General features: G+C 35.1%; 1 protein-coding gene across 1 annotated transcript; it reads right to left on the bottom strand.

Moving 5' to 3' along the window:
• Positions 1 to 3,243: 3,243 nt before the first annotated feature.
• Pqbp1 (poly-glutamine tract binding protein 1) lies at positions 3,244 to 5,620 on the bottom strand. The gene is made up of 7 exons (XM_076905621.1): positions 5,492 to 5,620; positions 4,593 to 4,677; positions 4,285 to 4,394; positions 4,015 to 4,190; positions 3,762 to 3,942; positions 3,523 to 3,686; positions 3,244 to 3,449 (listed from the first exon to the last, which is right to left on the bottom strand). The coding sequence occupies exons 2-7, from the start codon at positions 4,660 to 4,662 to the stop codon at positions 3,257 to 3,259; spliced, it is 894 nt and encodes a 297-aa protein (XP_076761736.1). The 5' UTR covers positions 4,663 to 4,677; positions 5,492 to 5,620; the 3' UTR covers positions 3,244 to 3,256.
• Between the last annotated feature and the right edge of the window lie 6,868 nt (positions 5,621 to 12,488).

Here is a 12,488-nt window from a genome sequence, read left to right as displayed (position 1 = left end):
AGTATCTACCGGTAAGAATACTAAACCGGTGGTGATAAACTGGTTGTAGACCTATCTGAAAAAGAACCAAGCTATCATTAAGTTGTAAATCCAGATCCCTAAGAGTGTTTCGATCGTTTAACGTTCTATATTTAAATGTTGCAAAATTTGTTACAACATCGACTGCAATTCGTCGACTCGTCCAATTAATAGAGAACATAGAGTCGATCGAAATTTTAAACGAAACTGAAAATTGACCGTTGACATAATATTCGAACGTGCACCGTGTGACAGTTTAAAATCGGCGGGAAAATTCATTATCTGTCATGTGGCTGGTAGTTAACCTGTACGCGACGAAGACGATGTCGAAATACGCTTTCGAATCGTTGAACGATTTCATTCGTTCGCGATATCGTCTCCGTTGATTAATATATCCCAAGAGATGATTCGAGCGCAGGAAATAAAAGAGGCGAATGGAACGACACCGATCCATAGGTAGCTTAAAAAGTACGTACCTTAAAAGTGTAAGTTTTCAAGTAATCGTATTCATCGCGCGTGAAACGCGACACAGGCTCGCGTGTATTGGTGTATATTATTTAGCGGATCCCCCCTCGCAGGTTGATCTGAACCGTTTCCCTTTTACGTAGGTGCGGAGAAACTTTTTCGCATTTTCTTTCGATCCTCGTCAGCCGAGCGGAGGTGCGACGTTTTGTAACGTGGCGAAAGGTCGTGGCGTAGAGTACGCGAGGGAACGTGGTGCCGCGCCGAAGGATCCGTTCCATTATCCGCGTCTCATCCCTTGAAAATATCGAGCTAGCTCCCCTGCATCGTCGCTGACTAAGTAGGCCAAGAACAAGGTTAGCTCCGACATCGACTTGGAGGATATCGGCAGCGGTTCAACTGCAACGTTCGGATCGTAAACCCGTGGATGCGCGTTTCTCTCTCTCTCTCTCTCTCTCTCTCTCTCTCTCTCTCTCTCTCTCTCTCTCTTTCTGCAACAAAATCAACCGCGTTGCGCGACAGACTCGCCTGTTGTCATCCTGAACGTTTTACCATTCGTTACCACGTGATAAATGCTCGACGTTTTAATTATAGGGCATTGATTCGCTGGTAGAAAGAGGTTTTAATTGATACAACCTTCGAGATTCATAATTGCTTTTTTTTTCTTTTTTTTTCTTTGCCAGGAAGCTGCGCGCTCGATATACTCCGTGAGTTGATCGTTATAGTTTATTCGATATCGTAGCGTTTCGTTTGTTTCTAATTTTTTAGTTGATTCTCCGAGTATTCGAACGGATATTCGAATTTTGAATTTCGAATCGAAGTATGGAACGCGTTGAGTGTGTTGAACGATTAGTTTCTGATATAGATTTGAAAAATGAAAAGAATTAAGGGATCCAATAATGTGGGAAGTTAAGGAAGTGAATTTCTTTGAAAAATTTAATAATAGAAAACAGCAGAACTTCCAATTCCATGCTCACATCACAGAAGTGTAGGATAGACCTGTTACCGACTAGAAGAATAGGTTTACTGCAGAAATGAACAGTGTTATCATTGTTTTTTTCTATGATTTAGATCAGAATATATTTTATGCGCTAATTCTTACATTAATACTCATAATTTACCATTAAAAAAAGCCTTGTAGTGTCGGTAACTATGTAGAACTAACTTGAGCATTTTTTACAGAGATGGCGCCACAAGACTTCTAGTTCACTTCCCTGCCGGTAATGCTGTGCGACCAGTTTGAGCGTTTCCCCGAGGGATGGCGCCACCAGTCGCAGAGCAGTTCACTGTCGCGTCGGTAATGCTGTGCGAGTAATTTCAGCGGCTTTCGCAGAGATGGCGCCACGAGTAATAAAAACGAAAAATTTATAAAATTAAAACATTATTTAACGTATAATTATTAATACTCAATAGCACAAACATTAGTATAGTTCTCTTTGAAAGCTTTATTCGCTTCTGTTAATATTTTTCTTACATTTAAAATTAATCTCATATGTAATAGTCATTTATTAATGCGTTTATTTATGTGTGCTTGAAGAATGAAATTAAAGAAATAGTTTAATTGATGTACCACCAATTTTATACCATATATAGCTGGTAAGAATATTTTTTGTATAATGTAAATGACTAAACAATTACAATAAACGTTTAATTATTGTTAATTAAAGTTGTTTAAGTTATTTATGAACCTTCTAGCAATCCTACTATAACCAATTCCCACACTACTTTGTACTATTAACAAGATGTTTAGAATTCAAATTTTCTAGGCTTCTTTCGAGAGCCGGCAATGGCTGGAAATGACGTCAATTTTTGGAAGTGACGTCATTTTCCAGGAAATGGCACATTCGAATACCTCCTCATTACTTATGTTCTCCTGATACATTGCCAATTTTTCGATCGAAAGTCTGAAAATCCGACTTTGTATCAGGAGAACATGACGTCATAGGAGGTATCGGAAATTCCAGGAATTGTCGATGACGTCATTTCCAAGAAGTGGCACGTTCGGATACCTCCTATGACGTCATGTTCTCCTGATACATTGCCGATTTTTCGAACAAAATCTTGAAAATCCGACTTTGTAACAGGAGAACATAAGTGGTGAGGAGGTATCCGAACGTGCCACTTCTTGGAAATGACGTCATCGACAATTCCTGGAATTTTGGATATTCCTAGAACTGACGTCATTTTCCTGGAAGTGGCAAGCATACCTCCTATGACGTCATGTTCTCCTGATACTTTGCCAATTTTTCGACCAAGAACCCGAAAAATCGACTTTGTATCAGGAGAACATAAGTGGTGAGGAGGTATCCGAACGTGCCACTTCTTAGAAATGACGTCATCGACAATTCCTGGAATTTCCGATACCTCCTATGACGTCATGTTCTCCTGATACAAAGTCGGATTTTCAAGATTTTATTCCAAAAATCGGCAATGTATCAGGAGAACATAAGATGTGAGGAGGTATCCGAATGTGCCATTTCCTGGAAAATGACGTCATCGAGAGTTCCAAGAATTTCGCCGATTCCTGGCTATGACGTCATTTTCCAGGAATCGCAAGTTTTCAGATTTTTCATGCAAGAATCCGATTTTTCGATTTGGTATCAGGTGACAAGAAATAATAAAACTCATGTTTCTCTTTAAAAATTAATTTATTTAATTCAATTGTAGACTATACAATAAATTAAAACTTTATTCTATTCTATTACGTTACTTATGTCGTATTATTGTAAAAAAATTGAAACATTTAAACCGACTTTATAATTATATAACTCGCAATTTATTCTGGCTTCTCTGGACAAGATACTTTAGGCTTGTTAGATGATTCGGATTCCGTTTTATTAGCTCTGTTCGAGCGCAGAACAGCGCCTGGACTAGGATATGGCCTCATCTGGTACAGTGGTCCTGATGCAGTTGTGTCTGCTCCTGTTTTAGCTTCGTTATGCCTTGCTAAGCCATCGGACCATTTCCCCCTAAAAAAAGAAATATAGTTAAGAATCTAATATTTACACGTATATCTAAATTTATATTGGCAACAAATCTCACCGTGGAATATCGCTATAAGATGCTGGATCCATAGGATCAAGAGTTCTATCTTTCTTCTCCTTACTTTCAGATCGTTCCAATCTTTGATTTCGTTTATTGTCTGCCGGTTTGTGCCTCAATCTGTTTTCTGATTTTTTATCCTTCTTCACTTCCGGTTCGTCTACCTACAAAATTAAACGATTATTGGAAATGACGTTCGATAAACCTTTATTAAATCTACAATCAAGTTTGCCACGAACTTCCATCGTTTCCTGTTCACTGCCACTGTCGTCACTCGACATGTTATCATCTTGGTCAGCTGCTTTCAGATGCAATTCTTCTCTTAATTGAGAGGCTGGCTGAGATATCTGGCACTTTGGATGACCAGGTGGCAGCCAGGATACTAAATCGGACGACCAATCCCAATAATAGTGCTGACCACTGTTAATAAATTGAAATTGTTAACAATTGAACAATTATGTTCGAAATAAGTAAAATAAAATTGATATCGACCATCCAGGATCATAAACAGCCTTCCAAGTCTCCGGCAACGGATATTTCTGTATTAATCTCATTTGTTTCTTCAAGTATTTATCAGAAGGCTGTACGTGTCCGAGTCCCCATAATTCTTTACACTTTTTTGTGCACTCGTGGTAAATGTTGTACTTATTGGGGCAACCACTGTATCCCTATAAAATTGAAGATTATTATTCAATTAACGTCAAGTAAAAGAAAAGTTACGCGTATCGTGTGTTATAGAATAGCTTTTGATCTATCGTTTACCATGAACTTTTGTGAAATATCAATTTGATTGAAATCATCCTTCGTACTGTCGTAATCTTCTGCTATTACCTCCTCGTGGATCTTTTTCCTCGATTCCTTTTTGGCGGATTCTAAAACAGACAATATTTTTATTCGTATAAATGTCAATACACATTGAGGTTATGTTTTCGTTTGGGATCTGCGAATATCTTGACTCTAACAATATTTCCAAAGTACTGAGAGTAATAAAATAAATAAGCAATGCGAAGAATCAAGACAAATTACCAATTATAATATATTCAATATAATAATAAGTGAAATTACTGTACCGTGTTTTTCTGATCCAGTAATTAATCCTCTTTTAGCTAGCCGGGCTGCTAACGCAGCTGGAAGTGGCATTTTATAATTTCAACACTTTAACAATATTTTACACGTATAAATATTTATACAATCTAATAAAATGCACTTCCCCTCTATTTCTTGAATACACGTACACTTTGATCAGCTGATACAACTGAATTTATATATGGCGGCGAGTGCGCGGTATTTGAATCGCTTTAGACCACAAGATCGCTATTTCTCCAATTCCTTTCGAGACCTTAGTGAATTTTCAATAAATAATCATTTTATTTCTCACTTTCGATGCTTGTAAGTATCTGCTACCAATAGTTGACGAAGTTTATTGAATTTAAATGCTTTTACAAGTGTTTAATTCGAAATTGTTCCAAGGTATACAATTCTTTATGTATTAAACCAGGAAGATGGCCTTTTTTTCGAGAACTTCTCTCGAATTTTTACACAGAGAAATTACCCAAGTACAAACATGCATGCGTGATAAGTAGTTGAAAGCCAGAAGAAGAATGATATAGCAGGAACAGTTCAGCAATTTCCCATTGAATGTATTAAACACACATCCAAGCGATTCTAGCGGATGAAAGAGGGGCAGAATGAGGAGGCACAGGGTTAAATGAGTAACTTTCAAAAAAACATTTAACTTCATAGACGATACACGGTGACAGTAATCGTTCAGAATATATTTACAAGAGCAGTACAAAGAATAACGCGATATTACACGTACATATTTGTTGTTACGTACACTAACAAGTAATTGGTAAGCAGGTGAACAGTTTAATTGTTAATTGAGGCACGTGACAATAAGGCATTTCTACAGAGGACAATGTACGATCGTACGCATGTAAGATAATTCATTATTTTTTTGTTCCCTCACTGTTTACTCGTTACTTGAAGCCTCTCGAGCTTGTTATTTGCATTTGACAACAGTTACGACTTCTATATCGTATGTTTCTTTATAAGAACTATCAGAAGCACGTATACCGAGTGTCCTGTTTAATCGTGATCACTTAGAAGTCAGAAGATCACTTGGAATAGAAAAAATTATCCGAAAAAGATCTTAACCGTTTCTTCTTCTCATCTTTAAACTCATTCAAGGTATTATTATATTTGAAATTTCAAGCCAACGAACTTCACGTAGATTTCATCGATATCTCATTCTATAACGTAATAGTACCGTTTTGAAACGATATCAATCGCATTACAGTTATGTTAACGACTTCTATTTTCTGAGCGAAGAAACAAAAATAGCAAAAGCATTCAAGGTGATCGCTACAAATAAATCACCGTGTACGCAACGAGTAATATAATTATCCGAGATACTTGATCGATTCCCAAGGTCGCTTGAAGGTCGTATCGCTGCAGGATATTGAACTAATAATTGTACCAGCCATAGAATGATAGCATCGGTAAGAAAGAATTTGGTATCACTCGCTTTCGATAAAATCCTTCCAAGGTTTTTTTCTTTCCCATAACTTCTAGAACAACGAAGACACCCGGTATTTTGGAAATGATTCCATAAAACGTCTGAAGGTTCAGTTAGCATAACTGAGCAAAATAGAGTCGTAGAACGGCGTAGGATCTTACATGCTCACGATCGTACGAATTACATTAGTGGACGTCACAATGAAAGTTGTGTTAGTACGTCGGTGCAAAAAAATGCATATCTGTGTGTTATTTATCGCTTCCCTGCGTCTCTCGTTACACCGATTACGCTATAGTATACGACATTGTTCGTTAAAACTGTGTTCTCATGTTGTCTGTTGCATACGCGTGTGCAGAGATTACACAAAGGTGGTAGAAAGACTCGTCGCTAGAAAATCAAGTTAGCACAAGTTCGAGAATGGAATAGCATCGAGAGTAAAGTGTCGAGAATTCAGATGGATCACGATGATCGAGCGACATCGAACGGATAAGGATTGTACACACGCTTTATCGTAGCGTGTGTACAATATTTTAACATTGCGGTGCGACATTTTACACGGGGAACACACGTGTTTCCGTTACCATCGAGAAAACAGAAAGAGAAAGAAACGTACCTTTTTGACAATAGAAAAGAATCGTTAAGAATTAACTTAACAGAACCTTTGTGCAATTTAATCGAATTTAGAAATATATATATATCTATGTTACTAAAAGTAATGTATCGTAAATTTTCTTACATTTATTATGGACTCCTTTTAAGTTGCTACGATTTCGTTTAATTTTGGTACTATTCGGAGAAGTATCAAAGCATAGAAACAGTTCACATTGATGAATTACGCATGTTCGGTTTGTTTAAACATAATTGGGAACATCGAACAATAAAGAGACGTTCACAAAGCGGATAGTCATGGAACAGAAAGAAAAGAATTTACAATGGCCACATTACGCCAAAGTGTTGGTAGTTTTGCCACAATTACTATTCAGCGAAACGTGTGCGAATTTTAGCTCTGGTCTTTGGTTTTAGAACAGCGAATACGATAGTATAAATCGAGACTTTTTTTTTTAAGTTTCAAATGTCACATTCTTTAGTAGAAAATTTTCGTTTCATTCACACACGTCCAATAGTTTAATAAAGGCGCACAATTTATACAACAACACGTGTACAAGTATTTTTTACCCGTACAACTTATGTTATTGGATTGTAATATATGAAAAAATACAGAGCTTTCTTTGGATGAACATCTTTAAAAATTATCCTCTCGAGCAGTACGTTTTTAAGTTTTAAATTTTAACATTTTATATATATTGAATCTTTTGGAAACTTAAATTTAATACATATATATATATATTACAATCCACTAATTCCGAAAAGACGACAATGGAATAAACTATATGTTCGTAGATACATCGATTGTTTTCTACAGAGGAAACAAATAATTTTTTTTTGGTCACACACATACCTCTCGATATCATATCCGGTATCGTAGAAATTCGGACTCGAGTTTGAATATGCATTGATTCAACCGTATTTTATAAAATTTCCTTCCCCATAAAATAGTTAGAACTGTTAGAAAAATACTTCGACGTTAATTACATTATTTCTGTATTTTTTAAACAGTGGCACTTTTCCCGTAACATTTGTGCAAAATGATCGAAGCAACCTCGTGTATTTAAAAAAAAAAAAACAAAGAAAGAGTTTCACCAAAGAACACAATTATTCTACATCTATTTTATACAAATTAATCGTTTAAAGATCGTTCAGAGATATAAAATACAAAACACAGTTATGGTTCGAGAAATGTCGACCATTGAAAGTTTCTATTCCTTAAGAATGATATTGGCAACAAATGAAATTTACAAAAATCATGCTCGGCTGTACAAATTATGTTACAATTTAATGAAATATTCATATCTTCTTTTCACTGAATAACCAGCAGATGTTGCAACAACACTTCCCAAGCACGTGCGAATTTCTTTTCAAATAAAAGACGCGCCTCGATGCTTGATCCTGACACCTCCGTACTTCAAATTTTGTTCAAGCTTTCAAGTTTTTTATCCCACTCTTGCGGTAACAATTTTTTGTACATGATGTATACGTCTAATTTACTGGGGAAAATGATTAAAATATTAGGAAAAAAAATGTTCAACTTCAAACACTATTGAACAAGTGCTGTTTACGTTATATAAAGTATAATTATTAATAAAAATATTAACGTTATCATTACTATTATTACTATTATTATTATTATTACCATTATTTCCCCAAACGACTGACAGATTCGATTCGCACATGCCCGATTGACGCTTAAATAAAATACTGCCAAATACAAAAACCAAGTAAAATGTATTCTATGGGAAACATCATATCATTATGCTGATACACTGAAGAAATATAACGACAATGCGTGTTTTACAATGCTCGCGTACGCCTCTGCATATATTTATGTACCGTCGTGTATACGTGTGTGTGTGAGAGAAGGAGAGAAAAAGAGAAGAGAGTTTTGTGATGTGCACAAGGAAATAATCATCGTTATCAACTCCCGCTGAAGCTCTTATCGTCAGATAATTAGTACACTGACCGAGCTATATATGCGATGTGGTGCGTATGGTCATTTATGATCAGTAATAATAACAATAATAAAAACAAAAATAAAAATAAAAATAAAAATAATAATAATAATAATAATAATAATAATAATAGTAGTAGTAGTAATAGTAGTAGTAGTAGTAGTAATAGTAGTAAGAATAGTAGTAGCAGCAGTAGCAATAATAATAGTAGTGGTGGTTGTGGTAGTAGTAGTTGTAATTACAGTAATAGTAAAGATCGCGATGATTGATGATCTTGACGAGGATTCACGATGATTATTATTATTATTATAATGTATTGACAATAATATAACATGTAACAACGACCGGATATGTCGAGCACCAAAGAAATACGTATAAACAAGTTACGTTTGAATGGGGCAATTGCGAGATTCAATTTCAAAACAAATTCGTCCTATTTATTATAACGATTCACGCTGAAAAAGAATGGTGAAACAATAATGATAGTTACTTAAAGAAAACGTAAATGAACATGTTTGGAAATGTGGAGGGAAATCGAACAAATATGGGTACCAAAAATGTCGTTAGTTTCCTTTCTCTGAAAACAATTTTTGTTGGAAAGAAATAGATGAAAATTGATAAACGACTCGCATTTGCCCGATTTTCACGCGATAACTGCCGGTACCATTTTTACTCAGACGTGTCCATTATTACACCATTATCCCGTGTGGCGTTATCAACGAACAAGCATGTTCCTCATACTGTTATTGTTTCGAGAATTCCACGGATATACAATGATCTTGGCAACCACGTGAAAAAAAATGACGAGTTACAATTACGAGTCTGTAAAAATCGAGTTTTCGATACCAAAAAAAAAAAAATCGTTGGCGAAAAGAAAAGAAAACGAAACGAGGAGTGTGAGAAGAATCGAAACGTGATAACAATAGAAAGAAAAATAATGCGAACGTAAAAAATAAGAATTGTCTCGCCTCTCATTGAAAATCGATGAGAAATGTCACCGAAATGGCACTATTACAAATAACGAGGGGAACAAAAGTTACTTTCCTTTTCCGTCTTCGCAGATTTATCACTTGTCTACTTAAACGCACAACACTATAATACGCCGTAATATATTTTTTCTGTTTGTTTAATAATAATAATATCTATGTAGCACGTTACGCGGTTACTTTTAACTTCGGTATAATTACATATACAGTAGTTGTCCTTTCTATTTTAAAACCCTTTTTATACACCTCTTTTCTTTCCCGCCTTTCCTTTTTTTCCCTCTTTCCACTGTACCCCGCGCGCTCCACGTTCAAATGGGCCGCACTGTTCCTCCTTTTTCCTTTCTCATCTTTGTTAACAGTACAACGTAAACGATTTTCTTTCTTTTACCAGTTTTCTTTATGTATGTATGTATATATATATATATCGTACAAATAACAGTATATCGCTACGCAATAATATTTAAAAAGTATGTTAATAATAACCATACACGCGGGCCCCCGTACGTTTCGAAACTATTGATCGACCGATCGAAATACGAAAATGGGAATCCCTTCGAATCATTGATCATCCTATATATATATATATATATATTTATGTGTATATATATATATGTATATATATATATATATAGTATACGCATATTTATATTTCATTATTTCTATTTTTTATTATTAGTATTATTATTAGCGTTTTTCTTTTCTTATTATTTACAAGAAAGACAACGTTGGAAAAGAAAGTCGCGTCGATCGATCGATCGGACGAAATGTTTCGAAGATCAACGCACGGTTGATTGGTTAACAATAAAAATGGCGGTATTGTTTGAGTTTTTTTTTTACTTTAAAAATGTGATGCTACGTGACTTTACAGATATGTTCAGTATTTTAAACTTACTTTTACATACGTATATATATATATATATATATATATATATATATATATATATATATATATATATATACATATATATATACGTATATATTTTATGTATATTAGATTCACTTTTACTCTGCAGTGACAACAGTTGTGGCTAGTACATTTATATATCCTCGTATATTTAATTAGTTTAGCTCTCCGCATATTCCTAACACCATATTATTTTCTTTGTTTCAACAATCGTTACGCTACTCCTTTTCCTTCTTTTTTTTTTTGTTTTTTTTCCTCAATTTACTCGATACTCGTGCCGTGCATCTCTATCCTCGACCATGTCACATATTTATACTTCCTCCTCTATTCGGTTCGTCAATCGAAGTTACAACGACGATTTCTCACGGATACTCGATTCGATTTTTCGCGATTGATCCATACAAGCGGGAACAGTCGAAAAATAGGGATATTTCGAGATAAATTCGAGATCGTACAAAGATATAATAAAGATCTTGAATTATCGAAAGTCTCTCGTAATTTTTATTATCATTACTTTACGATTAAGGATCAATTATATTGGGCTTACAGTTAAGCTCAGCTGCTTTACAAAATATTAACTATTCCTCTATATAGTATCTTATAAGAAACGGTACGAGAAGTTTCTGTTCCACTTTTTTTTATTCTTCTTTTCCTTTAAGAGAAAAATATATAAATAAAATTTCACCCAGGAAAAATTTCGTTTCTCGTTCGTCGGGAGATCTGATCGAAAATCACAACAGCGCGACGTGTCTACAGTTTACAATTTTGTCCTGGTACAGATCGATCGTGTCCACAGGGTTTTCGAACGAAAAGGATCGTTTCATTAAAAATCGATTGGTTCCCAACAGTTCACAACGATTCGTTTTAAAGGCACGAAAGGTTAATAAATCGATTCGTTAACTAAATTTCTTTTATATATTTACAACACTTTTTTTTTCTTTTGTTATATGTATATGCATATGCATGTTTCTAGTCTAGAAAACACCGAAGTATCGAGGTTCAACTCGAGTGTGGTGACAAATTTTGAATATTTCGAATAGGGGAATCACCGGACCGTTTCGATGTCACGATACGTTTCGAATATTTAGATACTCTCAATTACGGATATAAAAAATCATTCCAATATTGGCAACGATTGCTTGATTCCCTAGAAGATCCACCAGTATCTGAATATTCGAGGTTGCACCAAGTCCTCGGGTAACATTCTTCGAGAAAAACCGAAGAAATAGTATTGAGGGGAGTTGTTCGGAATAAATCGAAACGAGCATCCGCGTATGTCTTCCGCGTGGCCAATAAAAACGTTTTTCTTTTCTTTTTTTTCAATAACGGTTCTCTATCCAACAACTTTGCTCTCGTACAAAAAAGCTCTATAACTCTGGTTCGCTACAATTTTCTTTTTTTTTGTCTTCGTTTTCGTTTTTTTTTTTTTATTTCCGTGTGCCCTATAGTTTAATGCATACGACAACATTTTCTAAATGATGGTCCATTTCATTTCACAGCGTTTACCAACAACTTCGATAATAGTCTCTGAGTTCTCAACTACGATATAATTGCCGACGCTCTTTACGTATTTGCGAATAGAATATTCTTCGTCCCATGCGAGGGGCACAACCGTTTCCATCGATATTTAGAAACTGTGCGAATTTCTCTTCTCTCTTCCGTTGAAATTAATTCAATTAGTCTAACTGAATCAGCTAGAAGGTGTACAAACTCTAAGAGCAAACCCAATAATTACATCCTTCTACTATTACCATAGTAAATTGACAAATATATGTATATGTATATACATATATATATATATAACAGTTAATAAATAAGTAAATAATCTCTGATCAACAAGTTAGATTCGATATAATAGTTTAACAACAGGACTCAGACGTATATCGCTTAAATATGATACTACATCTACATATCGACGTCTCGGTTGTGCCCAGAACAAGACGGATACACATCGAATTTGCTCGCGCAATTTGTGTGTGTACGTGTCTGTG

The sequence above is a fragment of the Xylocopa sonorina genome, chromosome 12, assembly GCF_050948175.1.
Source record: "Xylocopa sonorina isolate GNS202 chromosome 12, iyXylSono1_principal, whole genome shotgun sequence".
Lineage (NCBI taxonomy): Eukaryota > Metazoa > Arthropoda > Insecta > Hymenoptera > Apidae > Xylocopa > Xylocopa sonorina.
Note: the sequence above shows the minus strand (reverse complement) of the source record. Positions and strands in the feature narration are given on the sequence as shown.

Coding starts and splice junctions, on each gene's coding strand:
- Pqbp1 (XM_076905621.1), bottom strand. CDS start 4,662: ATGCCACTTCCAGCTGCGTTAGCAGCCCGGCTAGCTAAAAGAGGATTA. Junction 3,943..4,014: donor GCTGTTTATGATCCTGGATG/GTCGATATCAAT, acceptor ATTTATTAACAG/TGGTCAGCACTATTATTGGG. Junction 3,687..3,761: donor GTGAACAGGAAACGATGGAA/GTTCGTGGCAAA, acceptor TTAATTTTGTAG/GTAGACGAACCGGAAGTGAA.